At 46.2% G+C, this 27,347-nt stretch overlaps 1 protein-coding gene across 1 annotated transcript; it reads left to right on the plus strand.

Moving 5' to 3' along the window:
- The first annotated feature begins 1,267 nt into the window (after positions 1-1,267).
- On the plus strand, positions 1,268-25,796 carry LOC135824830 (maternal embryonic leucine zipper kinase-like). The gene is made up of 24 exons (XM_065337549.1): positions 1,268-1,723; positions 2,853-2,902; positions 5,580-5,615; positions 6,992-7,108; positions 7,714-7,767; positions 8,112-8,201; positions 8,759-8,785; positions 10,446-10,487; positions 10,822-10,876; positions 11,964-11,998; positions 12,913-13,011; positions 14,801-14,869; positions 15,613-15,711; positions 15,998-16,084; positions 16,504-16,643; positions 17,118-17,136; positions 17,982-18,093; positions 19,044-19,130; positions 21,238-21,397; positions 21,886-22,102; positions 22,563-22,652; positions 22,855-22,958; positions 23,263-23,357; positions 24,664-25,796. The coding sequence occupies exons 1-24, from the start codon at positions 1,654-1,656 to the stop codon at positions 24,744-24,746; spliced, it is 2,037 nt and encodes a 678-aa protein (XP_065193621.1). The 5' UTR covers positions 1,268-1,653; the 3' UTR covers positions 24,747-25,796.
- The last annotated feature ends 1,551 nt before the right edge of the window (positions 25,797-27,347 follow it).

The following is a 27,347-nucleotide window of genomic DNA, read 5'->3' on the forward strand; positions in this document are numbered from 1 at the left end:
ACTTGACCGCGATCCAGCTAATAAAGGCAACTCCCCAAGTCCATCACTAGCTATTGACTATTGTCACGGACAACGACTTTTTTTGTTACGTTCACCATCACATGACACGACCACCACAAATAATGAGAACCTTTACTATGGTGACACAGTCATAATAGTTATTGTATTAATTTTGTCGACTCCACCTACACTACAGCTGTAATCAGTTCATGCAGCCACGATGCCATCTGCAGCTGTCTGCCGAGTACCTGTGCGGGCCGGCCCACATCTACCGACCCACCTCAAGTGTGGCTACAATCGATCGCCTTTTGTGATCATGACTGTACTTACATGTACTGTACTTTGTACTTTTGTAGATGGTAGATCAATCATTCAACAGTCAGTGCATGCAAGTGCATGTGCAAAGGTAGCCCACTTCCCAGGACGACTACTTCACTGTACTTGTCGAAGTTGTAGAATGATGTAGAATAAGATCTACTCATCCGATGAGTCTGCCGACTTCAGAAGTTCAGATCCAAGACCAAGGTTTCCCTCAAACCTTCTTCTCAGTACTACTCGTATTCACCTACATTACATGTAGGACTATGTCCGTTGTTCACGATCAGCCAATCCACTCTTCACTGACTTCAGGACAGAAGACGATGAGAAGTTCAGTCTGCTGGCTGACATCGGTTGTCTGGAGTGTTGGCGCAGCAGGCAAAGGGGAAGAATTTGGTCTATGATGTAATTCAAAAATTGTACATGTATGACTGAATTCTAGCGAAACTGAAAAACACCTCTTGCCCAATGTCGCAATGACGGTGTTCACGGAGCATTTCCGGAGAGCCAGGTGCACTCCGCGGACGGTCGGTGCAAGAAATGCTCATGTCCTTCGCTCTTCTGCGCTGGGGTAGCAAATAAACAGTCTACAAAATATTATATTATGTAGCCTGCGCGTTTCCCCCGACTTGCCGCAGCTAGCGCTAGCTGTGGTCGTGTGGATCTACTGCGTGGTTGACCGCACTATACTAGCGGTAGTAGCGCTCGTATAGCCAGTAAACTAGTATGTAGTTGACTGCATGCAGCGCAGGTTTACATCATGCATGCTGTCACTGTGTCAGTATCATGTCACTCTCACCACACACGCACGCACACAGATGTGGTTGAGTCCGGAGCGAGTTTTACGCACAGTAAAAACTGTTTGGCTGCACACACATATCTCTACGAGTACACAGCCTGTACTGGCTGTAGTTTGCATGACCACGACCATGTACGACACCACCACCCTTGTCCCGGCGGTAACACAGACTAGCATTTTGCGGAGTTTGTTTGCACAGTCGATCGACCTCGCTTTGATCTTGCACCCACAAACGCATTGGTCGATGGTTGTTGCACTACTGCCCACACCAATATTGTATTTTGATTGCACGTTTCATAGCTCTTCTATTTCTCCGGAGGGAATTTGGATTGGAGGATTTCTGTGCAGTTCCTGGTGTTGTAGAGTCTTCTGGCAAACAGTTGCCTCATTGCGCTTCATGCAGCCTACTCTCTACTGCCACTACTGATAAAGAAGATTGATAATAAAATAATTTGTCACTCGCACACTGCACTGTGCGCAAGGCGTCAGTCGCTGCGACCGCTTGGAAAGCGAAGGCGACAGGATTTCCAATCGCAATGCCAGCTCCAAGAAGTCTGCATCCCGACATAGCTGATCGATACGATGTCAAGGAGACGATCGGCTCCGGTTAGTGAATAATCTCTACTAAGACTAAGCATGCACTCAAGTTTCAAGTGGATTATGGCGTCTGCGTGGTGCGTGTGCATCAGCAAGCGTCCACCCCCATTTTGTTATCCCACCTCACGGCCGCGCTGTGTGTTTCTTAGTGACACTTGAATTGGGGTGGAAGCGCTGTGCGTACACGGTGTGTACGTACTTGTCAATGTCATGCTTTGAAAAAGACGATTCATTTCTTCAACATGTTTCACTGCGAAACCCCCAGATACAGTTATGCCACAGCCATAGCAAGGGTTGGCGTTCCTCGAGATTGATATTATTTTTTTATTACAGGGATGGTGTCAAACAAGTAGGCCCAGCCTACCTAACACCAACACTGTCACAGTAATCCTTACAGTGAGCCATCCATCCATGATTTTCAACACATAATAATCACAACCAGCACAACATGCGTAGTTCCATCAAACCATCAATTTTTTATTTGACACCGTCCAAAAATTCAACCTCTGTCAAAAAGCCCATCCGTGATTTTGACAGAGAACACCCTGGGGTTGTACCTGCATGAATTTGTGCTTGTACCTATGATAAGGTTGAATCATGCAATCACGATGTACGTGCACATGTATGCAACCTACCATACAGTGAAGATTGCCCAGTGCAGTGATCATGGTGATATTATTGTCTTGCTACACTGCTCCCCCTACCCAACAGGGTATGACCTCACACGCACATTTCCTACTCGAGGGAGGGGGGGGGGGGGGGGGTCAAATGGGTCAGGAGTTGATAACGGCGCTGTACACCTGTTTTGGGTGGAAGTATCCATGGACGGGCTTTGGCAGCATCGCCATTGCCTTTCAAGGATTCAGGTTACCAAGGATCACACACGCACACACACACACACACACACACACACACCACCACCACCACCACCACCACCACCGCCACCACCCCCCCCCCCCACACACACACGCATGCACACTCTAACAAACATACCAAGGAGCCAGTAAGGCCAAAACATGGCAGATATCCAGCACATACCAGTAGCCGATGTTGGCTTTCTCTTGCTACTTCGGTACGTCGTAGTTCTCCCTGACGTTTTCGTTGACTGCGTTAGCTTTCGTTTGCTTGTGCCTGATAGGTGGCTTTGCTAAGGTTAAAGTCGGCCGGCATAAGCTGACTGGCATGCAGGTAAGAAGAACTGATTGTGTGTTTGCTGCTCAAGCAAATTTATTCCTGTTGACCTGCACGGCTGATCAGAGGTCTTACAAACCTTGTCTGATAGCTGTCAGTGTGTGTGTGTTTGTGTGTGTGTGTGTGTGTGTGTGTGTGTGTGTGTGTGTGTGTGTGTGTGTGTGTGTGTGTGTGTGTGTATGTGTGTGTTCCCCATATGGTGCAGTGGTGTGTGCAGTCGATTTCCAATCGAGAGGTTGCGGGTTCAATTCCCGACGATTATGGTCGCACACGTCTTTCTTCTCTTTCTCATTCTCCTAGCTCTTCTTTCATTCTCCTGGGTGGTTACCAACAGCCAGTGTATGCCGGAGTATGCGGTGTGGTGTGTGTAAAAAAAAAAGAAGAAGAAGAAGAAAAATGGATAAATGAAAATTTGGGATTCACTGGCCAGAATAAGTCACTTCAATCAGCTGTGTGGTGGATACTAGGCTAAAATTAGTGGCGGTCAATTCATCAGCCTTGCAACCTGTTGAATGGTGTAATCCCAGCACAAGTTGCTATGTCTAACATAGCTGTTCGCTATCATCGCTTCCGCGATGGGCAGGTCTGAGATGTGTGTGTGTTAGTTGCTTCATAACTCGTTTCCATGCGATTTCTTCTTTTTTAATTGTATTTACTGGCTCAGTATCCGAGTTAAATTATGTTGGCACATGTCTTTCTTCTCAAGTTTCTCATTCTCTTGAGTGGTTGCTAACAGCCAGTGCATTCTGGAGTCGGTGTAGTGCCATGTGTGTCAATTTGGCAAAATGTGCAACAACTTTAGCCCCAATTTGGCAATAAGCAACAACTTTAGCCCCAATTTGGCAACGAGAGAGCTTGGAACCTCAGGGCCCTACGCTATGCTTTTTTGCCTTGATGAACAGCATAGGGATGTTATAAATTCTTTAAAAAATCCTCTTTTTTTTTAAGACATAACCTGGGATTCGAACCCGCACTATCGCGCGCCCTGCATGCATCCCCCGATACACTTCGCACACATACTAATTCTTCCAAGTTGTTTCACATTGTGATCTTGCATTTGAAAGCCCTATTTGAATATGCATTGTGGCCAGCCGTCTTTGATGGCACGGTACGGTAGTGGATAGGTACGGGACAGGTACGATCGAGGGTAATACGACACCGTCTCCCGTACCGTACCGTACCATCAAACACAGCTGGCCACATACAGCTGCCCACAATATTTAAATAGGGCTTTCAAACGCAAGATAATAACGTGAAGCAACTTGGAAGAATGGGTATGAATGCGAAGTGTATGGGGGAATGCATGTAGGGCGATAGTGCGGGTTCGAATCCCAGGATTTGCCTGAAAAAAATAGGAAAAATCGAAAAATTTATAACATCCTATGCTTTTTTGCCGTCAGATACGGATAGCGCCAGGCGTGACACAAACAAACAAACAAACACACAAATACCAAACGAGAGAGCTTGGAAGCTCAGGGCCCTGCGCTATGCTTTGTTGCCTAGCTCATCGTGCATGTTGTTAGAACTGATGGAAATGCTTTTTCCTTTGATTAGCTTCATCATTGTATTGCCAAAACGTTTCAATGAGATACTGAAGTAACGTCTTCTGCATAGCTATGGGACCGGCGCTGACTTTGCCGATCACGGGCGTTCTGCAGTCGACGGGATGTCTGTCCTGATGACGTTTCCTGGGACCGGCGCTGACTCTGCCGATCACGGGCGTTTATCTTCTTCTTATTATTATACTGGCGGAAACCAACATCCATTCTGATTGCATTTACTCGTCTCCCTACTTCGTATTTCTTTCCAGAAAATCTCCCCATACAGCAGGGAGTCGTTTACATAATATGACTCCCTGCTATACATCTACATGACTGTATAATTATACGTTATAGTTATTATGCTATCCGCCTACATGCGATTCCCGGGCAGGTCGACAGGCGGCCCAGCCAGCCTGCTAATGGGATCTCGGCCTCGCACACAAAATGTTACTGCACTGAATGCATTCCCCCGATACACTTCGCATATATACTAATGTCTTATTCTCTTGATGGTACCGTACTCTTGATGGTACGGGACAGGTACGGGATAGCGCCAGGCATGTCGATGGCACAAACACACAAAAATATTGTGGCCAGCTGTCTTTGCTGGTACGGTACAGTACGGGACAGATACGGGATAGCGCCAGGCGTGACACAAACAAACAAACAAACAAACAAACAAACACCAAATTAAAGCTGTGTGGACCCTGGCTAGCGCCAGACGTTACTGAAGTAACGTCTTCTGCATAGCTACGGGAATTAAAGCTGTGTGGACCCTGGCTAGCTCCAGACGTTACTGAAGTAACGTCTTCTACATAGCTACGGGAATAAGGAACATCTTTAGCCCCACAGGCACAACAAAGAGTGGAACATTGACCAAGTTCTTTACCTGATCAGCTGTATGAAGCCTATAAAGTATAAACGTATCCTGGCTTGCTACATCAGAACGGAAGAGATCCATAGGGGTTCATTGGAAATGGTGTGAAAGAGTATTATGTAGCAAGATTTATTCAGTGAATACGCGATTGCCGAGCCCTTTAATTTTATGCGTCACAACTACAATCATGTACTTCGAAGTATTTTGATCAAAAACACTTTGTGTATGACATAACTTTGATGGTTTGTGTTTTTAGGTGGCAATCAAGATTATGGACAAGGCTGGTCTGGGAGTAAGTGAAGTGAACGCGTTTCCTGATGACGGTCCAAATTCCGTTTGAATACTACCACAATTACGTGACTACTGTACATGTGCGCTCAGGAACAGACATGTATGCACGTACACACACACACACACACACACACACACACATACGCACACAGGGCATGCGCTAAGGATTAAAATATGCTCTGACACAATGTCCTGCCAGATGCAAAAATGGCCGGACATGTCCGGACATGCAACTTTCACATCAAATCACACAATGTTCAGTGTAGAATTAATACCATCGAAATGTTATCACGACGATGCATTTCAGAAGCAGCATGATCTTTGAAGGCTGACGTTTTCAGGTTCCTTGAGCCAACGACGAAGGAGTCAGAAAAATTCTTGCTGCTGCGAATTTTATCAACAAAACGGGAACACATCTTACACTTCAAAATTTCGACAACGCTACGATCTGAGGGACTGCGCTCATAGCTCAGCCAAACAGAAGTTGAAAGCTCCCTATCATACTCGGCGACCCACTTGTCACAAGTGGTCGTCTTGACTCCTCTGGGCTTCTTTCCAAGAGGAGCACCCGCATCAGCGGTGCTTGGCTTTCTCTTGCCAGACGACATCACTCTAATGACTATGAGACAAAGGATTGAAGTGCCTTTTCTTTTTTGTACTTTGCAAAAAGGTGCGCGGACACTTTGTCCGGATATGTACAAAACATCCGGAAACTGACCGTAAACGGTCGGAAATTGTCCGATGTCTGACCGTTATTTCGCGCCCTGCGCACACCTGTCCCGATAATTGTGTGAGAAAAGTTCACAATTGATGCACAAGTGGAAGACATGAAGAAGTAACTGTGGTCAACGATCACTGAAAGGCTTTTCTTGCCTGAACGCTGCGGCATTCGCTATTATTGTGGGTGGGGTTGTGGTAAACACTTGTGCATGTGTATATGTGTGTCTCTGGAGAAGCTCACTTCCCTAGGACACATTCATTACAAACAAATGTCACGGCCTCAACTGAGACATGCTGATTTCAAGATGTCGTGCCCCTGGACATGCTGATTGCAAGATATTGTGCCCCTGGACATGCTGATTGCAAGATATTGTGCTCCTGGACATGCTGATTTCAAGATGTCGTGCCCCTGGACATGCTGATTGCAAGATATTGTGCCCCTGGACATGCTGATTGCAAGATATTGTGCCCCTGGACATGCTGATTTCAAGATGTCATGCCCCTGGACATGCTGATTGCAAGATGTTGTGCCCCTGGACATGCTGATTTCAAGATGTCGTGCCCCTGGACATGCTGATTGCAAGATATTGTGCTTATGAGAACTGACTTAACCTGCTGTCTTTTCTGGATTGTGTATCTTATTTCGGATCTGCAAAGGATGATCTTCCAAGGGCGTATCTAGAGATCCGCACTTTGAAGGAGCTGCGTCACCAGCACATCTGCCAGCTGTATGAAGTGGTGGAGACGAAAGAGCGCCTGTATCTCATTCTGGAAGTAAGCAGGAAGAAGCTATGCCATGCATGTCTTGCTTCGTGGTAGTCGTTTTCTTACTTGTGCCACCTAGATCTCCTATTTCCTGCTGCTTGTAGTGTAAGAAGCTCATGTATTTATTATATATAAGAGACAAAAAGGTCAACACTAGTGATGGTCTCGGTGAGCCTATGCAGTCACGTGTTGTCTTGTTCTAGAATCTACTGTAATGGCTGAGACCTTTGGTGAACATTTGGGCAAAGTTGGTGTGTGTGGCGTCAACAGTACTTTCGAAAGATATCAGAAGGAATCTTCCCGGTTACACAACGTAACGGGTGGCTACTTTGCTGCGTTCTAACACGATTGGATGGTTTAGGACTTCACCGTGACTGTGTCGGCTCACAGTGTGTGTAAAGCTTTGTGGAACGCTCCTCCCTTCGATATCTAATTCGTATGATTCCTCAAATGTAGTGAACTATAGTGACAAATTGTACGAAACTAATCAGCTTTTAAAATGTACATGATTTTGCTGGGCAGGGACAGAATAGTTGTAGTAGCTTTCAAGTCATGCTTTGTCACTGCCCAGCTATTACTGACAATTGACTGCTGTGCTATTTCAAAACCTACAGTTTGCACCGGGCGGTGAGTTGTTTGATTACATCGTTGCCCAGGACCGGCTCAAGGTCAGTGTGCAGTGGAGATTTAGTGTAAACGTTTACACGAATATGCTTTGTGTCGTTTTTGAATGTTTGTAGTGCCAGCCTGGATAGGACATGTTACGACTTAGTCGTACTAACCGCCATGGTGAAACTTAGCCAGCGTGGCATAACTGCACAAGATGCAGATGTGCTAGGCACCGTTATGTATTTATTTATGTTTACATTACATTCCTGTACCCTATGCCAATCAGAAGTAATGTGTGGGCAATTACAAGATAACCAGCCATTGCTTAGAAAAAAAGACAAAGCAGCAGTGCCATGCAAATCATCTTTGTTTATACCTGTTGCTGTTTCTCTGTCTCGTCCAGGAGCAAGAGGCAAGAAAGTTCTTCCGTCAAGTAATATCTGCTGTGGCCTATGTGCATTCGAAGGGCTATGCCCACCGCGACCTGAAGCCGGTTAGTTCTTTCGACACGCTTGAATTAACCTGCTATGCAAGCTTGTGCCTAGCTATACCTTCACGGGATATGGTCTTTGGGACAGTGTTGAGTCTCATTCTCAATGCGGACTAGCACCTGTGCACACTCTGGTGCCAGTGCCAGTGAGCAGCTTCCTCACCAGTGCATGTACATGTACCCTTTATGTGCCTCTCAGAAACCTGGTTGTCTGTGCACGTGTGTGTGTGTGTGTGCATATGTGTGTGTGTGTGTGTGTGTGTGTGTGTGTGTGTGTGTGCGTGTGTGTGTGTGTGTGTGTGTGTGTGTGTGTGTGTGTGTGCGTGTGTGTGTGTGTGTGTGTGTGTGCGTGTGTGTGTGTGTGTGCATATGTGTGTGTGTGTGTGTGTGTGTGTGTGTGTGTGTGTGTGTGTGTGTGTGTGCGTGTGTGTGTGTGTGTGTGTGTGTGTGTGTGTGTGTGCGTGTGTGTGTGTGTGTGTGTGTGTGTGTGTGTGTGTGTGTGTGTGTGTGTGTGTGTGGACGCGTACGCGCGCGCATGGCTATTGTTCTTTCCACTGCAGGAAAACCTCCTATTAGATGAACACCAGGTCAGTAGTAGCATATAGTACATGCACTCAGATTGTCCTAAGGTCAGGGTTAATGGGGTATTCACACGACAGGCACTTGCACGTTTTACAGGTAGTGACATACGAGAAAAGTGACTGTGTGGATTCACACAGCTGCACTCGACGACAGGCACGTTTGCATTTTTCAATGCTTCACCGACCAGTAGCCATGGGTATTTCAAATTTTCAAAACACACATACAATAATTATCATGCTCTAAAGAGCCGCGTAAAAAATCAAGTCTTGTTTCGCGCTTTTTGGTGTAAATGTACTCGTGCACGCCACGATTATCGTGAAAGCGGGCCCCTAGCTCGCTTTCACTTTTCAGCCACTTTCAGGCACTTTTCTCGTTCACAGGTAAAATACCATAGCAACTTTCTGGTGCACGTGGATTTGCCTGTCGTGTGAATACCCCATAAAGGCCAGAACAAAAGTGAAGGGGACGGGGATCATCGGATCCAAAATTTTGTGATTTTTACCGCCGTTTTGTGCCGCCATGTTATGCTGTGCTTCTACATGATGTGTACTTAACATGTATATACAAAGGTGGTGCTCGTGCTCTGAAGGGTGGCGCATTCATTTTAAAAGGGGGCGGTCAAAAAGTGAAGGAGGGCACAGTGCCCGGCTATGTCGTTTTTGACGAGAACCCTGAAGGTTGTTGCATTCCCGCTGAGCTACCCACTGACACATGTAGCGTACAGTAGATAGCATGTGTGATGGCAGGGGGTTAAAACTCAAGGTCATGAGCTATTACACATACACCTACAAGTACAATAAGAAGGGAGCACGCAGAGTGAAGTGCAGTGAGATACGCTAATCTGTGATGTACACATCGGTGGGGGTCGCACTGGTGTGCAGCAGAAGGTACTTGTTTGACCTGGAAGCATTGCAGTTTTTGTGCAAAATACACCAACTTTCGGTCATGACGTTATGCTTCCCTGATTTTCGCACTCTTGATCTCTCTGGAAAATTCCTGTGAGCGTGAATACTATGAGCTACTAGTATCACCCAGCAAAATTGGAAGTGCAGGCCCAGCTAAGTATACAGTCTAGGGAAGTCACTAAATTGCATTGTCGGTAATGCCCTCAATCCCCTTCTGCTTTAGCCATTTCAATTTCCTTGCTCACCCAGCTCTGAATGTGTTGATACTCCTGTAGCCGGTAGCCAGCACTGGAATCTACACGAATATTTTTTAATGACTGGCACATGAGAGCAAGGGCAATTCCCCGTTCGTTTCATGCCTGAAAATGCGCCCGGAGCAAGAAAAAGTGCCGTCACCAAACTCTCGAGCGCTATATTTCGGCAGTCGTTGCAGCTAAGCGAAACGTGGAGCAACTTACGCCATTCGGGGAAAGCTGGAGATTTCAGTTGCTACAAGTTCCCTACAACATACATACCTCAATTATCACGATGGTGCAGTATTAGACCAAGTTATGGCTGATTGACGTCATCCGTGGAATACCGTCAAATTGTGTGCAACGCGGAGTCAAAGGGTAATTTCATGTGTACATCTGTGTGTTTTCTGGGTGGGCTGAATATGTGCAGCTGAGAGCACTACATACATTATACTGTCCACAAATGACGAAACAGTTCTGTCCACAGATTGAGTACTATACCTTTCCTTGTGCTTGTCTATCTGCAGAACATCAAGCTTATTGACTTTGGCTTGGTAGCACATCCATCTGTAAGCATGTACCTCAGTGTATGTACCTCAGTGTATGTATCTTGTGTGCCAGAACACTTCAACTGGGAGTAGAGATACCAGGGCCAATCTTGACGTTCTTGATTTTCTGGAGTAAATAATTTTACTAGACCACCATGATCTAAATGCTATCATGTTGTATAGCATTCTAACATGTGGTGTGTGTATTTACTTGTACGGGTGTGTGTGTGGACGTGTGTGTATGCATTTTCGTGTGTTGATAATGGAGCTGGGAGTACACTTGCATATGTCCTTCCTGTTGCTTCAATGCCGGGACTGACTGTGCCATCACTCATTGTTCTCATTGTTCTTGTAGTCTCTCGATATGCCGCTTGCAACCTGCTGTGGATCTCCTGCCTATGCTGCTCCAGGTGAGCAAAGCACAGCTGTGTTTCTTGCTTTTTTGACAGCAATTTGACCCTGCTGGGAGGCATTGGCACTGTACAGGTGCAGAATAGCCGCACCCATGTTCAACCGTGTCACGCACTCACAATATCCCAATCAGCGCAGCACGTTCTTGTGTATACGTACACAGTACACAAGTCACAGAGCACTACAGTCGTGTCTAGCTAGTTGTAACTGATAGGTTCAGTGTGGTGCTCTGTGACTCGCGTCATAAAGAGCTGTCCTGTTATGTATGCCTGTGACTGGTGTCGATCTTTGTTGAGTGAGCCCAACTGAAGAGAATGATGTGTCATCGGCTGTAGTGTAACTGGTGATGCACAACATCTACTATGGTTGTAGCATATTTCCGAGTTACAAGCGATTATGAGATGCGGACACCCTCCTGTTCCTAGTCACCTCAGTGTATAAGAGATAAGGCAGATAGGCTGTACTGCCAAGGGCGTCGGAAGCGGTACGACTGGTACGGCTCGAGCTGTACCACTTTTGGCTCCAGGTGGTCCACGCGGAACGTCCAAATCCGGTGTAAAAAAATGGGGGTATCGAGTTTGTACATGACCATGCGTGATCGTGAGCCGCGATCCGTCACCGGTGCACCAATCAGGTCACTGCACCGTGTAACGCGTGACTAGACTGTCGACTACGGAACTGCATGGCATGTATGCGTCATGACCCGTAGATCTAGTCGGTCTCTTTGTTATCCTTTTTTTACTTCGTACTTTTGGAGACCCTCTGAGAGGGTATTTTGAGTGTTTTTTGAAAATAAATTCCCGCGGGAAGTCTCCCCCGGATCCCCTCTGACTGTCGAGCCGTACCACTTTCTACCTCCTTCCGATGCCCCTGACTGTATATCTGTATTGTGTGTAGGAGTCGAGTTTGCTTTGGTGGTAAGCTGGCAGTATAATGACATTTTTACTCGGTGAAGAACATCATCATGTTCAATGTTCTTCATAATGCTACACATCATTCCTGTCTACAAGGACAAAACACAGGAGCAGATGTGTGTACTTGTAAAGAAGCTTCATTTCCCCATGCACGTGTTGTGCTTGCTTACAGAGTTGATTCAAGCAAGACCGTATCTGGGCACGGAGGTAAGAAAGATGACCATTCCCGGGTTACTATTGGAATGTTATTACTTTACCTAACGCTTATATAGAGTAGCAAGAGTGCATAGACAAGAGTGTGCAGCTGTGGTTATGGGCCAGTGCGCGGCGCGCTGCCTTCATTACGTAACTTGCCTCCATCACGCTCTGAAAGCATACACTCAAACCCACAATTTCTCGTACGAGCCCATCCGTTTTTGCTCGATTCATTCCAGTACCTACGCGATCTCTAAATTTTGGCGCGTGAACTCCAGTTCCGTACGAAAATTCATTTCAAACCAGAGGGAAAGCGCGGTGTTTGATTTTCCGCAGTGCGCGGACTGCAGCTGAATGATGTAATGAAGGCAGCGCGCCGCGCATCTGGCCCATAGAAAAGAGATCACAGTTGCATACTCTTGTTTATGGACTCTTGAGAGTAGTTAGAGGCCTCTTGTTCCAAAGGGCTCGGCTTAGTGGAGGTAATGTTCATCTCCTCTCTTTTGTCACAGGAGGGAGGCACACCGTAAATAGGCCTTTGGACTATTGATTTCTTGTACAACATTGGTCTCAGGCTCTCAGCATACCAAAGCAAAGAATGCTTGATTGATTAGTGTTCATGATATTAGAGTGAAAATACAACTCAGATCTCTTCAGGCTGAACACCGAGGGATCGATAACACTTTTCACCGGCACTTTTGGGAGTCCTTATTTTCCTCACTCTATACAATGGTAAACGTGCAGTGATTTGACCATTAGAGTAGGAAATGTAACAAGAAGAGTGTTGGGGTTTTGAAAACTGTCTTGGACATTTGAAAGCAGATCACGGAGTGAACAGGATGACTTGAAGGACCAGACAAACGGGTGTGTTTGTAGCTCAAGTTACAGTACTGATGCAACGGTCATGATTTGTGTTGACACTGCAGGCTGATGTATGGAGCTTAGGTGTTCTCCTGTATGCCTTGCTGTGTGGATTTCTTCCCTTCGATGACGACAACACAGCTATACTGTATTCATTGATCAAGGTAGGTGTACGGTATGTGCAGTTGTCACATTATGGCTCATCACACCACTGCTGCTTGATCCAGCCTGCCATCAGCGATCCCCTTGCTGAAGAGCACTCATCCTGGGTGTCATATCCATTTACACTCTTTGGTGTTGAGCAGTGAGCACTCCTGTGGGCTCTGTTGAACAGATAGTAGGGAGGTTCTGCTATACGTGAAACGTAGAGAAATCACGTAGAGAGCAGGTGTCTGGGTTAGAGTCTACGGCTTCGCGTGTTTTGGCTCCAGATTTCTACGCGGAGATGGAGTTCTCTACGTTGTGGCACACGCAGAGAAAATGCGTACGGATTTGCTGGGTATCGATCAACTGCATGCAGAAAACTGCCAAATATGGAAGGGGAAATTCCCAGTACACATTCCACGTGACTTCTCTAGGCGAAACGTAGAGCAGAACAGCATTTCTTTACGTTACGGGAACGCGAAGAAAGTTCGCGTGATTCTTTGCGTCGCGTTCCCAAAACGTAGAGCAGAACCTCCCTACTGCCAATCGCAGTCAGTGAAATGCACAAACTGGTACTCCTACTGTCTATATATGGCCAACACGCACCTTTCTAAGGCCAACATGCACCTTTCTAAATAGTAAATACAGTGGAAGTCACTTAGCACGTACTCTGATAAGACCGTGGCATACTCTTGCTTAGCATGAACATTGTCTGGAGTAGGGGCGTATTGATCCATACAGAAGTCTCTAAAGAAAAGGAGGTTTGTCAACTGACAACCGATCTATTCAGTTGCTACTCACAATTGCCGCATGCGCTGGATGAAAAATTATTTATAAAAATTATTTATAGTGATGTCACCCATTGTCAGAACAATTATTTACAAGGGGCGGACCTGGTCTTTAAGTATGTAGGGATAAGAAGTACCTCGGATACTACCGTACAAAGTTGCCCATGGGGTATGATTGTCTTATCAGGGTTCTGCTGTGATAAAAAAATCTAGAGTTGAACTTCCCCACACACTCTTCTGGTTCACGGTGAAAGAGTGACATGTTTCGTGACACTCTATGTTACAACCGAATATTGTTCTGCCGTTGTGTATAAGCAGGCCCGTCGCACCGACTTTGGAGGTGGGGCGGCCCTGGAAGGGGGGGGGGTCCGGGGGTCCTCCCCCGGGAAAAAATTTCAAAATTGAAGCCAATTGCAAGCATTTCCGGGTATTTGGTGCCATTTCAGTGTACGGTAACTACAATGAAAGTCTTTTTGATTCTGGAACAAACGAAGAAGACGCTACGATCGGGGACAAACATTACCCTCCCCGAGGAAAAAATTCAAAAATTGAAGCCAATTGCAAGCATTTCCAGGCATTTGGTGCCATTTCAGTGTAACTGCAATGAAAGACTTTTTTCTGCAACAAACCACGATCGGGGACAAGGATTTGTCACGTTTGCGCTAAGCTGCGATCATTGTGCTTTGTTGTAATGTGCTAAAAAAAAAACCGGCCGAAAAAGTGGGGCGGCCTCAGCCGCCCCAGCCGCCCCGGCTGTGACGGCCTTGGTAAGAACACTCTGCCATTAGGCAAGATAAAAGCACTTCCTTAACAAAAGAATTATGAATTATGATACTGTCTGATATTGATAGAAATCATGTTTCCCTAACCTTCCAAGTGTTTGATAGGAAACTCACAACTGCACGGATAGCTGGCATACTTACATTATCTCCTTTCCAATATCAGATTCTGTTGACCGCACTTCGAAAACTAATGTCACCTAGTCGCTCATTTTACAATGGTGTTATGCTTTTTCTTTCAGCGTGGGAAATACGATATTCCCAACTGGCTTTCGCAGCTCAGTGTCAAGTTCCTGGGAGAGCTCATTGTTGTACGTGAGAGTATTGCTGATGTGATTCATACATAAAGTGCAGCCCCACACTCACTCCTTTCGGGCGTCGACTGTACACGGCAAGCATAGGCATTATTGTACCACGTCACACTGGTTATATGTGTATACTATAACATTACAAATGAGGAGGAATCTTCCTTTTGCCAGTGGAGAGGGCTCAACACAATAACGTCGATCACTATTACACACAACAGGCACCGGCAGGATGTTTACAGAGTTCATAGCTGACGAACAATGTAAACATCCTTTGTGCCTGTTGTGCCTCAGTTTGTGTGCACTATTACATTATACATGGCTGGGCACTGTTTTGTTGTCAGACACATAGCAAACCAAGCCGTTGTGATTGGCTGATGCAACCTGTTACTTTGCTGGCTGTGCATAATCTAGATGTAATAATAGCATTGCACTGGCACGTATCCGAGTACAAAGTCATGGCATAATGACATTCCCACATACAAGAAAGGTAGTTTGAGGAGTGATGGTTCGAAGCCTATGATTAGATGTTTAGTAGAGTGGTCGGTAAGGAGGAGGTTAGCTAATTTATGAGCATTGGGGCAGTGATAGGATGAAATGGTAGAGGGGAAGGGGTTCAATGTTGGGGGTGCATTGATAGCCTGTCTTGTCTTAATCTGACTCGGTTTTCTTGTTTACATTGACTTACTTCAAAAGTATGACCGGTTTGCATCTTTCATTTCTCTGTGTGTTTTTTGCTCAATGTGTAGCTGGAACCCAAACGGCGTTTATCCATTGGTGGTGTCATCACCCATCCGTGGATGAACAAAGCGTACGACAAACCAGTTGACCACACATCTGTATATGAGGTATGTTTCACGTAGACTGGAACGTAGTCTATTGCCCGAGGATAAAAGCAGAAAACAAGGGAGAGTTTTTGGGGAGAGGCCCGGGAGAGAGAGAGAGAGAGAGAGAGAGAGAGAGAGAGAGTGAGTGAGAGAGAGAGAGTGAGAGAGAGAGAGAGAGACGCTAGAGTGAGAGAAGCTAGAGAAAGAGGCAAATAATTATGTGCAAATGTGTAGCATCTAAAAGAACCTTACTGGTGATAAAACAAGATGCGTAACACTGCTGTTCTTTTTGTGATGATCTCTGCAGGAAGAAGAATATGACGTGGATGTGGTTAAGGAAATCTGCCGCGCTTATGGCCGCACAGAGGAAAGTGTGGTGGCGGAGCTGAAGACGGTAAATTTATTTTGGTTGAGAGCGAGAACATTGTTGAGCAGAACCATTGCACAGCTCATTTAGTGCGTCGGCATGGACGTGGCACCACGTGTCAGTGTGATTGATGCCTTGAGCACTCTGGACAATAGGTAAACACATCCACACCACGGATGTGGTATCAGCTTTCCTGTTAGATGTCCAGCAGATCTAGTGGCAAATGTAATCATTTCCCCAGCGAATGGAGAATGTAGAATGTTGAAAAGGAATACAGTTAGAGATGTGTGGAAATGCCTACTTACCGACTTATAATTATAGTCTTTGTGTAATATGCGAAAATACACTCAATGTTGGCACTTTATTTCAGTCCTGCTTTTTCTACCATTGGTAGGGTATGAACATTTTGCGTTGAATGCTGTTGGTTTGTTTGCTTGGTATTGCAGTGGAAGTATGATAGCTTCACAGCAACATACTTTCTCCTACACAAGATGAAGCAAGCTGGTAAGAGGCCTGCTCTGAAGGTGCAGCCACCGCCTCGGGAGTCACTGAATCCACTCAGATCACCAGGCACTCCCACGGGATCGTAAGTAAAGTGGTGATGTGTTCAGCTGCAAACATAGATTAGACGTTCTAAATTGGTAGCACCATCATTATTTTGGACAACTATAGTGTGAACAAATCGTGTAAAAGAATAACTGAAATCACTTCTCCTACTGGATATGGCTTAGCAAATTCACCACGAACATTTTATAGTTGCATGAAGCCGTGAGAGAGATGCAATGTGGTCTATTTTGAAGAAGATAAGAAACAATTGTATGTGAGTTATGATCAACAAATCACCGGTTTGGCCAGATAATGATAGATAGTGTGACAATTAGGCCCAAGAAGACAGAGGCATTCCTTACTAGAACACATTTCTAGTGTGGAAACCAACAGTCTTGTTACATGGAAGGTTGCTATATATTCTTGGTTATGTGTTGTTCATTGTCTGTTCCATGGCTTGTCCTTGTGTGTATGTTCCGGTGAACCATACTCAATCTCATTGTGGATGCAACAGACCGTTGCCCAAATTCCGGGTAAGTTATATAACGTTAGCAAGTCCGGTGTTCATAGGTGTTGCTGCATCATGGCTGCTGCTTGGAGCTGCTAGCTGTTGGATGTTGGGTGATGAAGGTTGCAGAAACAAAGATTGCAAGTGTTAGGTGATCACCAGGGAATCGTGGCATCCGGGGAGACGATGCAGGCGACTGTAGAATGAAACGGTGTGGATTTCGCTCCCTGGCTACACCTCCCAATCGCCCTTGGAGCAGGACAGATTCGTGCACGTTTTCACACTACATAGTAGGGGTAAACGAAGGTCTCAATTTGCCAAACGAACCTTCTTCATTAATACGAGCAAAGGTGTCGAAGGATTCTTTTAGCAATTCACAGTTCCCGTTGACGCGCACTCTTGTTTCACTCCTACTACATAGTATGGTATTGCTGGTCCAGGCATGCTTGTGGGCAGCGTGCCAAGGCCAGGCGTGCATTTGCATTTTATCTATAAACCTCTGGGAATTAACAGTAATGGAAACCTGGAGTGGCTTGACGCCAAACACACTGTCACATTCGAAGCCAAAGCTCCAAAGTGTAAGGGCACGATCTTCGGACCTAGTGACCAATTGACTGGATGCTTTCTACCTCTCCCCAATAACAACAAATCGTGAATACCGACACTTTCCTCATACACAACCAAGGGTCATTATTTGCAAGGTTGACCGTCGTTTTACCAATGTCCAACCCGTATTGCACAAACATTCCTTGGCTACATTACACAAACCGATTTTCTTCGAATTTTCACCCAGGAGGGCATCATCAGAGGTATTGGCTGTGATGGTTGTTCATTCTTGTGCCCGTCATATTTTACAAAATATACTTGCAGCTGCAATCCTTTGACGATAGCAACAGCATGTACTTTAGTATGGAGAGTTTGCCCGGTAGTGACGTAGAGGAGTCAGCACCAAGATCGCCAGCTCCCAACCGCAGAGCCACAGGTAAGCCAGAGAGTCTACTTTGAGTCAGAATCTCAGGCCCAAACCGCTGATCAACGGGTGCACATGGTCGGCCTGCATGTGTGCTGCCGGTTTGTACCCCAGCTGACCGCTGCCGGGTTGTACCCCAACTGACCGCTGCCGGGTTGTACCCCAACTGACCGCTGCCAGGACTCTTACATGAAGTGCTGGCTAGAGTATGCACAATTTCATTTATACTAGCACGTGTGTCTTTTCAGATTTACCTGTCGCTGTTCATTCGTTCTTTTAGTCTTGACTTAGTGAAAGCTATTAGTGCAGATAACTCATACAGAGCCTTTCTAGAATGACTGGTAGTACCTGGCAAGGATGCAAACAGAAAAGCACATGCCCTACCGTAGTCAACCAATTATCCTATATTAGAAAGTGTCTGCACCTCCGCACTCTACTACATGTAACTGAGTTCAGCATAATACTGTGAGTGTAGCCTATACCCACACTTGTGCCCATTTCTGCAATTGTTGCATAACCCATCAGCCAAACGTCAACAATTGCATTGTTCTCCGCATAGTTTCCATGACATTGCAGCAAATTCATACCTAGGGTTTGTGACGTAAGTTTTAGTTTTATCCGGCACCTGCTTTTGTATCCAATAGTACTGCTGATAACGATGAAGCATGAACATGCAAGGAGAATATAGGCAACACACAGCCACCGGCCACTACCTAGGGTGACAACTAGTGGCATCTCCATGGTCACGTACTGTATTGCCTTGAAAAATCAGCATGGGATGGGGTTGCATTAGCGAGCGAGTATCACATCAGAAACAGCCAGATAACTGTACATCTGTTTCTGCATGATATCTGATTACCATATCAAAAGTTCCGATTTTAAAATGACATGTACGTGATGTACAAGACTGTAGTTTTAAAATAACTGGATAGTGTTTTGTACATCCACCCCATGCTTTGCAGATACCGGAGATCACCGACAGCGTCCAGCTTCTTCCATTGAGGCATCAAACAACAAAAGCCCTGTCAACCTGTTCCTTCAGAAGCATGGTATGGATTTAAATGCTAAGCAATGCTTCCTTTACTCGTTTTCCTTTGAGTAAAATCCATTTTGTAACAGTCCTTAATTTCACAAAATTAATCATACGCGGCAAGCAATATTATTCTTTATCTCACGATGGCGACTCGCGTTAATATGAGATGAGAGAATGTAGTGACAAGAGAAGAAGTGCCGATAAGAGATGGGAGAACTGGAACGACTACAGCCCATTCAGAAAAAGATGGACTTCTAGCTTTTGGCCATAAATGGGTCACACTTTGAGTTTTTTTAGAATTTTTTTCTGCAATCCCCTATGGAATCCTCTTCCAATAATGTTTCTGACGTTTTTTTCTCCAAAAAGCAAGCCATAACAAGAATAGGATTTCGGCCAGGTTTTGCCCCCAAAGCATTGAATTGGGAAAAACCGTAAAAATCCAGGCCGTTTGACCCCGTCTGCAACAGTGCATTGTGCGGTTCGAACCCCAGTTCAGGTACCCTTTTTGGACCCTTTTTCAAATTTCAAATTTCGCAGCACCGCACTGTGTACGATGAAATCACGAAAAATCGCCAAATACGGGAGCTCGCCAGAGCCAGGGCCCATCTTTTTATGAATGGACTGTAGGGGAGAGGTGAAAACAAGAGATGAGAGAATCGTAATAATAACAAGGAGGGAAGGAAGTTTGAACCTAGTGGTTGCATGGTGAGAGCAGCTGAAAATATTATTCACAAGAAGATTGCCGGCAGATCCTTTAACCCTTTCCGGGTTTATGACGAGTATACTCGTCATGCAGACCCCGTCGCGTCTGGGCAATGCCGAGTATACTCATCATGCAGACCCCGTCGCGTCTGGGCAATGACGAGTATACTCGTCATGCAGACCCCGTCGCGTCTGGGCAATGCCGAGTATACTCGTCATGCAGACCCCGTCACGTCTGGGCAATGCCGAGGATACTCGTCATGCAGACCCCGTCGCGTCTGGGCAATGCCGAGGATACTCGTCATGCAGACCCCGTCGCGTCTGGGCAATGCCGAGGATACTCGTCATGCAGACCCCGTCGCGTCTGGGCAATGCCGAGGATACTCGTCATGCAGACCCCATCGCGTCTGGGCAATGCCGAGGATACTCGTCATGCAGACCCCGTCGCGTCTGGGCAATGCCGAGGATACTCGTCATGCAGACCCCGTCGCGTCTGGGCAATGCCGAGGATACTCGTCATGCAGACCCCGTCGCGTCTGGGCAATGCCGAGGATACTCGTCATGCAGACCCCGTCGCGTCTGGGCAATGCCGAGGATACTCGTCATGCAGACCCCGTCGCGTCTGGGCAATGCCGAAGATACTCGTCATGCAGACCCCGTCGCGTCTGGGCAATGCCGAGGATACTCGCGCTATACTTAGTGTACAGTGCACATACCGTATGCACTGGATAAATCACTGTACAGTCATAACTTTGGAACGAAATATCGCACCGCCATGGTCAGTAGCTCATTGGAACGGTCCTGGAAAGGGCTTTCCAAAGGTGTTTTCGGTGTGGCGATAGCTCAACAAATGATCGAGTGGCGATAAATTGAAGATTGGCGGCAGATCCTGTAACCCTTTCTGTGGTCAAACGCAATGTTGAATGGGGAGCCTTTGTGCCGGTCAGTACGGTTGTTGGCAGGTGATAGGAGCGAGGGTGCCTAAGGGGGTAGGCTGTGATCACAACAGGGGTAAAAGCAAGGTTGGTGATGTGCGAGCGTGCATGCTTATGGTGAATTTTATGAGCAAGGAGTACGTGCTTGAGAATGCGGCGGCTGTCAGTAGTGGGTAAGCAAGATAAGATTAGTCTGCGTGCTGGAGATGTGTTGGAGCTAGGTGTCGGGTCGTTGAATGTCTCAGTAGCCTGTCAAGTTTTTGCGCCCTGTTATCGCACTTTTTGACCACTTATCTATCTTGTTACAGTTGTGGACAGTTGCTTCATAACTCGTTCCCTTGTGTTCCCTTCTATATTTCCATGTTTGCTTGTTTGTGCGAATCATTATGAATAACGGGTGATAGTGGCGTGCGTGAGTATATTGCAAAATCAAAGAGTTATTTCTGCCCTGCATGCTTTCTACCTCTGCCTGTCTGCTGACTAAAGGAGGAGGACGAGGTGCAGGTCGATCCCATTCGGTAGATGAATCCTTGGACAAGTCTGCAGCCAGTGCTCCTCCAGACTCTAATTATTTAGGTGGAGACGACGATGCTTTCAAGTCAGGCTCTGAGGCTCTACTGGCACCGGCTCTTTCGGCACGGCACAGGTACAGTTGACTGACTTGCATGCACAGTACAAGGTGCATTGAAACCAGAGTGTGCAGCTCAGATGTGCGGTTGTCACAGTGTAGTTCAGCTCAGCTGCCGGACTGTACAACGTTGGACAACTCATTTGCAGTGCATCACTATAACTCATGCAGTGCATCACTATAACTCATACAACATACATGTAGATGAATTTTAGCCGGTGACAAACAATCACACAGGAGCTTCCTACTCCAGTGTTTTAAGTGCTTTGAAAGTTTGAAGTCTATGAATTTCTGTTTGCAGGGATTTGCAAATGTATGATTAAGTCCAAGGCCAAGGGGGAGTGCCTATGCGCAAGGGAGGGGGGGGGGGGAGGGTACATGTATGTATGGTGCTTCTTCATGTGCCGTTGTTTGTACTACCATCCCTGTCTCATTTAGTCTCCTTGCCCTGGTTCTTGTCCCTGGTTTGTTATTGTTCTTGCCAATTGCCTGAATTGCGTTGGCAGGGCTGCGTCTGTGGACGAGCGACTCAACCAACTTTCGTTGGGTGGTCCCGGCAGTCATGGCCGTGCTTCGGTCGGTGCTGCTGCCACGTTGCCCCAAGGTACAAACCCAACATCAGCATTGGCTGGACTTGCAACACCGAGCAGATCAAGGAAGCATGGTGCTACGCTCACCCATCCACAAGAGCAATCTCAAAGCGGCACATTGGAGAAAGGTGGGGTAAGTCAGCAGCGGCCACTGTCTATGCCACTGTCAGTGCTCATCTCATGAGACACGTTAGATGCCATCACCGCGGCGGTGCATGGTGTGAATATATTCCTATGTTATTCCATTTTTAATGTGATGTTCATTCCACTGAAGAAGGTCACAAGAAAACGTTCTGGATTTTTACTTACTACGTTGCTTTGTATGTGTGGACATGACAGCACAGTTATAATTATGTCCATATCTTTACTCAGACTGTTGTCTCCTCGTCGCCTTTTACAATTCCCCTTTTTGTCATTTAACGCACCAGAACTAGATTCTGTATTCGTCCGATTGAGGGAACAAAACAGGAAAATATATAGGCTGTGTTCTTTTGTAGCTTCTTGCACCCAAAATTCCCATGCAAGCACGTTTCAATTGTCCTTATTCCAAGCATTGCCCTTTCTGAGTTAAATTGTGCTGCTTGCTGTCTTAGTTCCGTGGCAGTTTGAATCGGATTGTTGCCAATGTGCGTGACTCCTTGGGATCATCATCATCACCTGGGAAAGGTCCACGTAAAGTCAAGGTGAGATTGCACCCGTCCCAACCTACCAACATGCATCACTAAAGTTATAAAATATTTTTTAAATGTCTACCTCTGTCTCTTGTTCCCCGGCCAGTGCATATTTATGGATACTTCGGTGGAACAAAGATCGGAACCATCACCGTCACTGTTTACCCATGTTGTTCTTCGTGTCTATTTTCATGCGTTGTCTCCCATCGTCCAGGCATTGTACAATGTGCAGACGACCTCAACCAAAACTGCTGAAGAAGTGCTGTCTGAGCTGCAGCGTGTGGTGAAAGAAGAGCAAATCGTGCACCGTGTGAAAGGGTATGTATAGTACAGAACAGGGACCGAATTCCCGGTCAATTTACTTGCGTTTGTGTTGTGTTTGCTGGTTATTGCTACATGCCATTGTGTGTGCGTGTGTTCTATTGAAAAATGTTAAAACGTTACATCCTTGTCATTTTCTGAAAATCACTCACGAGGTGGGGAAACGTGGCGCTAATTTCACCAACTGGCATTGTTGACTGTATTGTTGAGATGTGTGATGCTTTGCTTTAAAAAGAGGTGATACATGCTGTAACAGTTAACCGTTGATTTTTTCTCATTTTGTTTGCATGCATAACTCAAGGTATGTTATTCGCTGCAAGACGCTCGGAAAGGATGGCAAGGTCAACCTGTCGTTCGACATGGAGGTTTGCCAATTGCCTCGCATGGATTTGATTGGTAAGACGAACCCTGTTGACCACATGATCACTTTGCCTTCATCGCTGTTGTCTGAATGTGGGAAAGGAGTTGAAACTTGACAGGGGAAAGGTCTGAAGAATAAGTGACCGCCACCACCAGACTTTTGCTCTTTCAACTCCCTACAACTGATGTTTTTTGGCATTGGAAATACGGACACTCGCTCTTTCCCGATAAGTATAGTGACGCTCATCGGCTTTAGCGATAAATTCACTGACAATCGCCTATACAGTCTGTATACGCTTTTATCACGTTATCTAATGCACAGCGATATTGCATGCACATGTACGTGTATGCGTACCTTAAAAGGTCCGCGACCCCATCGGCACATGGTCACATGTGTGCGTGCAAATTACACTGTTCTGTACAGTCATGTACTGTGGACATGTCAGGTACACATGCACGCACACAACCACTTGACAATCATTCGTTCGGATGGCCCATCATAGCCAAGCCGAACCGCACAAACACGCGAACGGAAGAGATGAAGGGCATGTATATGTACTTTCCGCCTAACATCACTTTAGCCGATATATGCATATCCTTACAATGGTCACTCTATAGCCAATACAGACTGTGCAGCGAAGGTGGGACTTGATATAACGGAACTTCAGCTAAACAGTTTTCGTTGAGACAGAGATGAAATCAATGCAATGAATGAAGGGAGTTGTGCATTCAATGCACACACCATTCACAAAGGTTAGGTATCCTTAGACATTTTCATTGCCGTCTCATCAGAAGAATTATCTCTTAGCTTGTGATTGCAACAGTTTTGATCAAAATGCCAATGGTGCCTTTTGTTCTCAGCTCTCATTGTTTATACTGATGCCTGTATTAATTCACCTCACGGAACTTTGAGTATTTATATGATGTGTTACTCGTTGATTTAGCTTTGCCACTAAAATCCTTCTGATGAGATGGCAACGAAAAAGATTCCAATGCAAAAAAATATAATAGTCAACTCCCAACAGTATACACTAGACTGGAGTGTTTTAACTACAGTCGTGGCGAAAGAAATCCTATCCACGTGACTTAGAGGGAAAGCAGTGCTGAGGCTCACTCGGCCCTGTGGCCTTCGGGTGGGTTTTTGGACGGTGCGTCACGGTATTGGAAATGGTACTTTCGACTCGTAGGTCAGGTTTTCTTTGGCCAGGACTGTACTTCTGAGCTGAAGTGATAATCATTTTTGTAATTATTAGCATTAGGTACGCTGGTAAGTGCTGATCCTCTCTTGTAGGTCTTCACTCCAGCTGTTGTTGCCATGTTGTGTTGTTGTCTGATCATGCAGGCATTAGTCGCAAGCGAATCAAGGGGGACACCTGGCTCTACAAGACAACCTGCGAACGCCTATTGAGTGCTGCACATTTGTAAGCCAATTGCAAACTTGCTTTATTTCCCATGCTACTGTTTTTATTCTGTCCACTCCTGGCTATACTGGCTGGGCTGATTTTCTCGTTTATCACCATTCAGCATGATTTTATCTGACCGCCCTTCAGCACGAAATGTGTGCAGTAGATGTTTATGTACTTGTGCACCTGGTAACGGTGATGCATCAAAATGCATGCTACCGTCCATAGCCTGCAATAATCTAGAGTTTGAGCACATAGCAGTATAAAATTGGTCGTGATTCTAATTATTATTTTAAGTTTTTAACATATCGGTGCCGATACCAATGCATGTCTTATTGCATGGTGTACATATCAGAGTAGAGGCTAATGTACAGCACCATGCCCTGTGCACGACTTGCATGCCAGTTGCAATTTCCTTTTCCTCGGTCCCATTCTGTCTATTTGTTCAGTCTGCTAATTGCCGCTGCTGTATACCCTATCATGATGCTACATGCTAATTGGTTTTACTTTTGAGTACTGATACCCAAATAGTGCGCTCTACCATAGCAACTGGCATTGACTAGTGGCTGAGGACGGGTCAGTCGGGCTGCATTTGCCGTTCTGTCATTCAGTTCCGTGTTGTTTGTTTGCCAGTGTACAGCAGTCTGACTTAGCTGGCTGTTGGGTCTGCCACTGCTGCGCCGTTACTATTATCGGCTGAAGCCATTGCATTTTTGTGCATGTAGCCACTGCATGCATGAGATTCGCCTGAGCGCATAGTCCCGAATCAGTGGCCCTGCTCGCTTTTCATTTTGTTTTATAATAATACCCACTCCTCAATCCACTCTTTAATATGTGACTTTCCTCGTCCTGCCGAAAAACGGCGTCAGCTGCATTGATTGTCCTTCTTTTCGTCCTACATATCCTGCCTACGCGAAACTATCCACTGTACGTGTAACGTAGTGCATTACTATTCATGCCCAGATACTCAGTATAGCCCTCGGTACGCAATGCGGAGTCCGAAGAGCAATATAAGCATATTATCTAATGTTCACACTTGTGACTTCATAATAATAATTATTGTGATCTTTGACTTGAGTGCAGGTGTGATGTAGGCGAATCATTGCAGTGCCCATGCCATGATGGCATGAGTGCATGCACACTGTGTGTGTGTGTGTGTGTGTGTGTGTGTGTGTGTGTGTGTGTGTGTGTGTGTGTGTGTGTGTGTGTGTGTGTGTGTGTGTGTGTGTGTGTGTGTGTGTGTGTGTGTGTGTGTGTGTGTGTGTGTGTGTGTGTGTGTGTGTGTGTGTGTGTGTGTGTGTGTGTGTGTGTGTGTGTGTGTGTGTGTGTGTGTGTGTGTGTGTGTGTGTGTGTGTGTGTGTGTGTGTGTGTGTGTGTGTGTGTGTGTGTGTGTGTGTGTGTGTGTGTGTGTGTGTGTGTGTGTGTGTGTGTGTGTGTGTGTGTGTGTGTGTGTGTGTGTGTGTGTGTGTGTGTGTGTGTGTGTGTGTGTGTGTGTGTGTGTGTGTGTGTGTGTGTGTGTGTGTGTGTGTGTGTGTGTGTGTGTGTGTGTGTGTGTGTGTGTGTGTGTGTGTGTGTGTGTGTGTGTGTGTGTGTGTGTGTGTGTGTGTGTGTGTGTGTGTGTGTGTGTGTGTGTGTGTGTGTGTGTGTGTGTGTGTGTGTGTGTGTGTGTGTGTGTGTGTGTGTGTGTGTGTGTGTGTGTGTGTGTGTGTGTGTGTGTGTGTGTGTGTGTGTGTGTGTGTGTGTGTGTGTGTGTGTGTGTGTGTGTGTGTGTGTGTGTGTGTGTGTGTGTGTGTGTGTGTGTGTGTGTGTGTGTGTGTGTGTGTGTGTGTGTGTGTGTGTGTGTGTGTGTGTGTGTGTGTGTGTGTGTGTGTGTGTGTGTGTGTGTGTGTGTGTGTGTGTGTGTGTGTGTGTGTGTGTGTGTGTGTGTGTGTGTGTGTGTGTGTGTGTGTGTGTGTGTGTGTGTGTGTGTGTGTGTGTGTGTGTGTGTGTGTGTGTGTGTGTGTGTGTGTGTGTGTGTGTGTGTGTGTGTGTGTGTGTGTGTGTGTGTGTGTGTGTGTGTGTGTGTGTGTGTGTGTGTGTGTGTGTGTGTGTGTGTGTGTGTGTGTGTGTGTGTGTGTGTGTGTGTGTGTGTGTGTGTGTGTGTGTGTGTGTGTGTGTGTGTGTGTGTGTGTGTGTGTGTGTGTGTGTGTGTGTGTGTGTGTGTGTGTGTGTGTGTGTGTGTGTGTGTGTGTGTGTGTGTGTGTGTGTGTGTGTGTGTGTGTGTGTGTGTGTGTGTGTGTGTGTGTGTGTGTGTGTGTGTGTGTGTGTGTGTGTGTGTGTGTGTGTGTGTGTGTGTGTGTGTGTGTGTGTGTGTGTGTGTGTGTGTGTGTGTGTGTGTGTGTGTGTGTGTGTGTGTGTGTGTGTGTGTGTGTGTGTGTGTGTGTGTGTGTGTGTGTGTGTGTGTGTGTGTGTGTGTGTGTGTGTGTGTGTGTGTGTGTGTGTGTGTGTGTGTGTGTGTGTGTGTGTGTGTGTGTGTGTGTGTGTGTGTGTGTGTGTGTGTGTGTGTGTGTGTGTGTGTGTGTGTGTGTGTGTGTGTGTGTGTGTGTGTGTGTGTGTGTGTGTGTGTGTGTGTGTGTGTGTGTGT

This window comes from Sycon ciliatum, chromosome 1, assembly GCF_964019385.1.
Source record: "Sycon ciliatum chromosome 1, ocSycCili1.1, whole genome shotgun sequence".
NCBI classification, from domain to species: Eukaryota; Metazoa; Porifera; class Calcarea; order Leucosolenida; family Sycettidae; genus Sycon; species Sycon ciliatum.

Excerpts from the sequence above, each read along its gene's own strand:
- LOC135824830 (XM_065337549.1), top strand. The coding sequence starts at position 1,654 with ATGCCAGCTCCAAGAAGTCTGCATCCCGACATAGCTGATCGATACGAT. Across the intron at positions 10,488-10,821 it reads GCTTGGTAGCACATCCATCT|TCTCTCGATATGCCGCTTGC; the intron begins GTAAGCATGTAC and ends TTGTTCTTGTAG. Across the intron at positions 14,870-15,612 it reads TCCTGGGAGAGCTCATTGTT|CTGGAACCCAAACGGCGTTT; the intron begins GTACGTGAGAGT and ends CTCAATGTGTAG.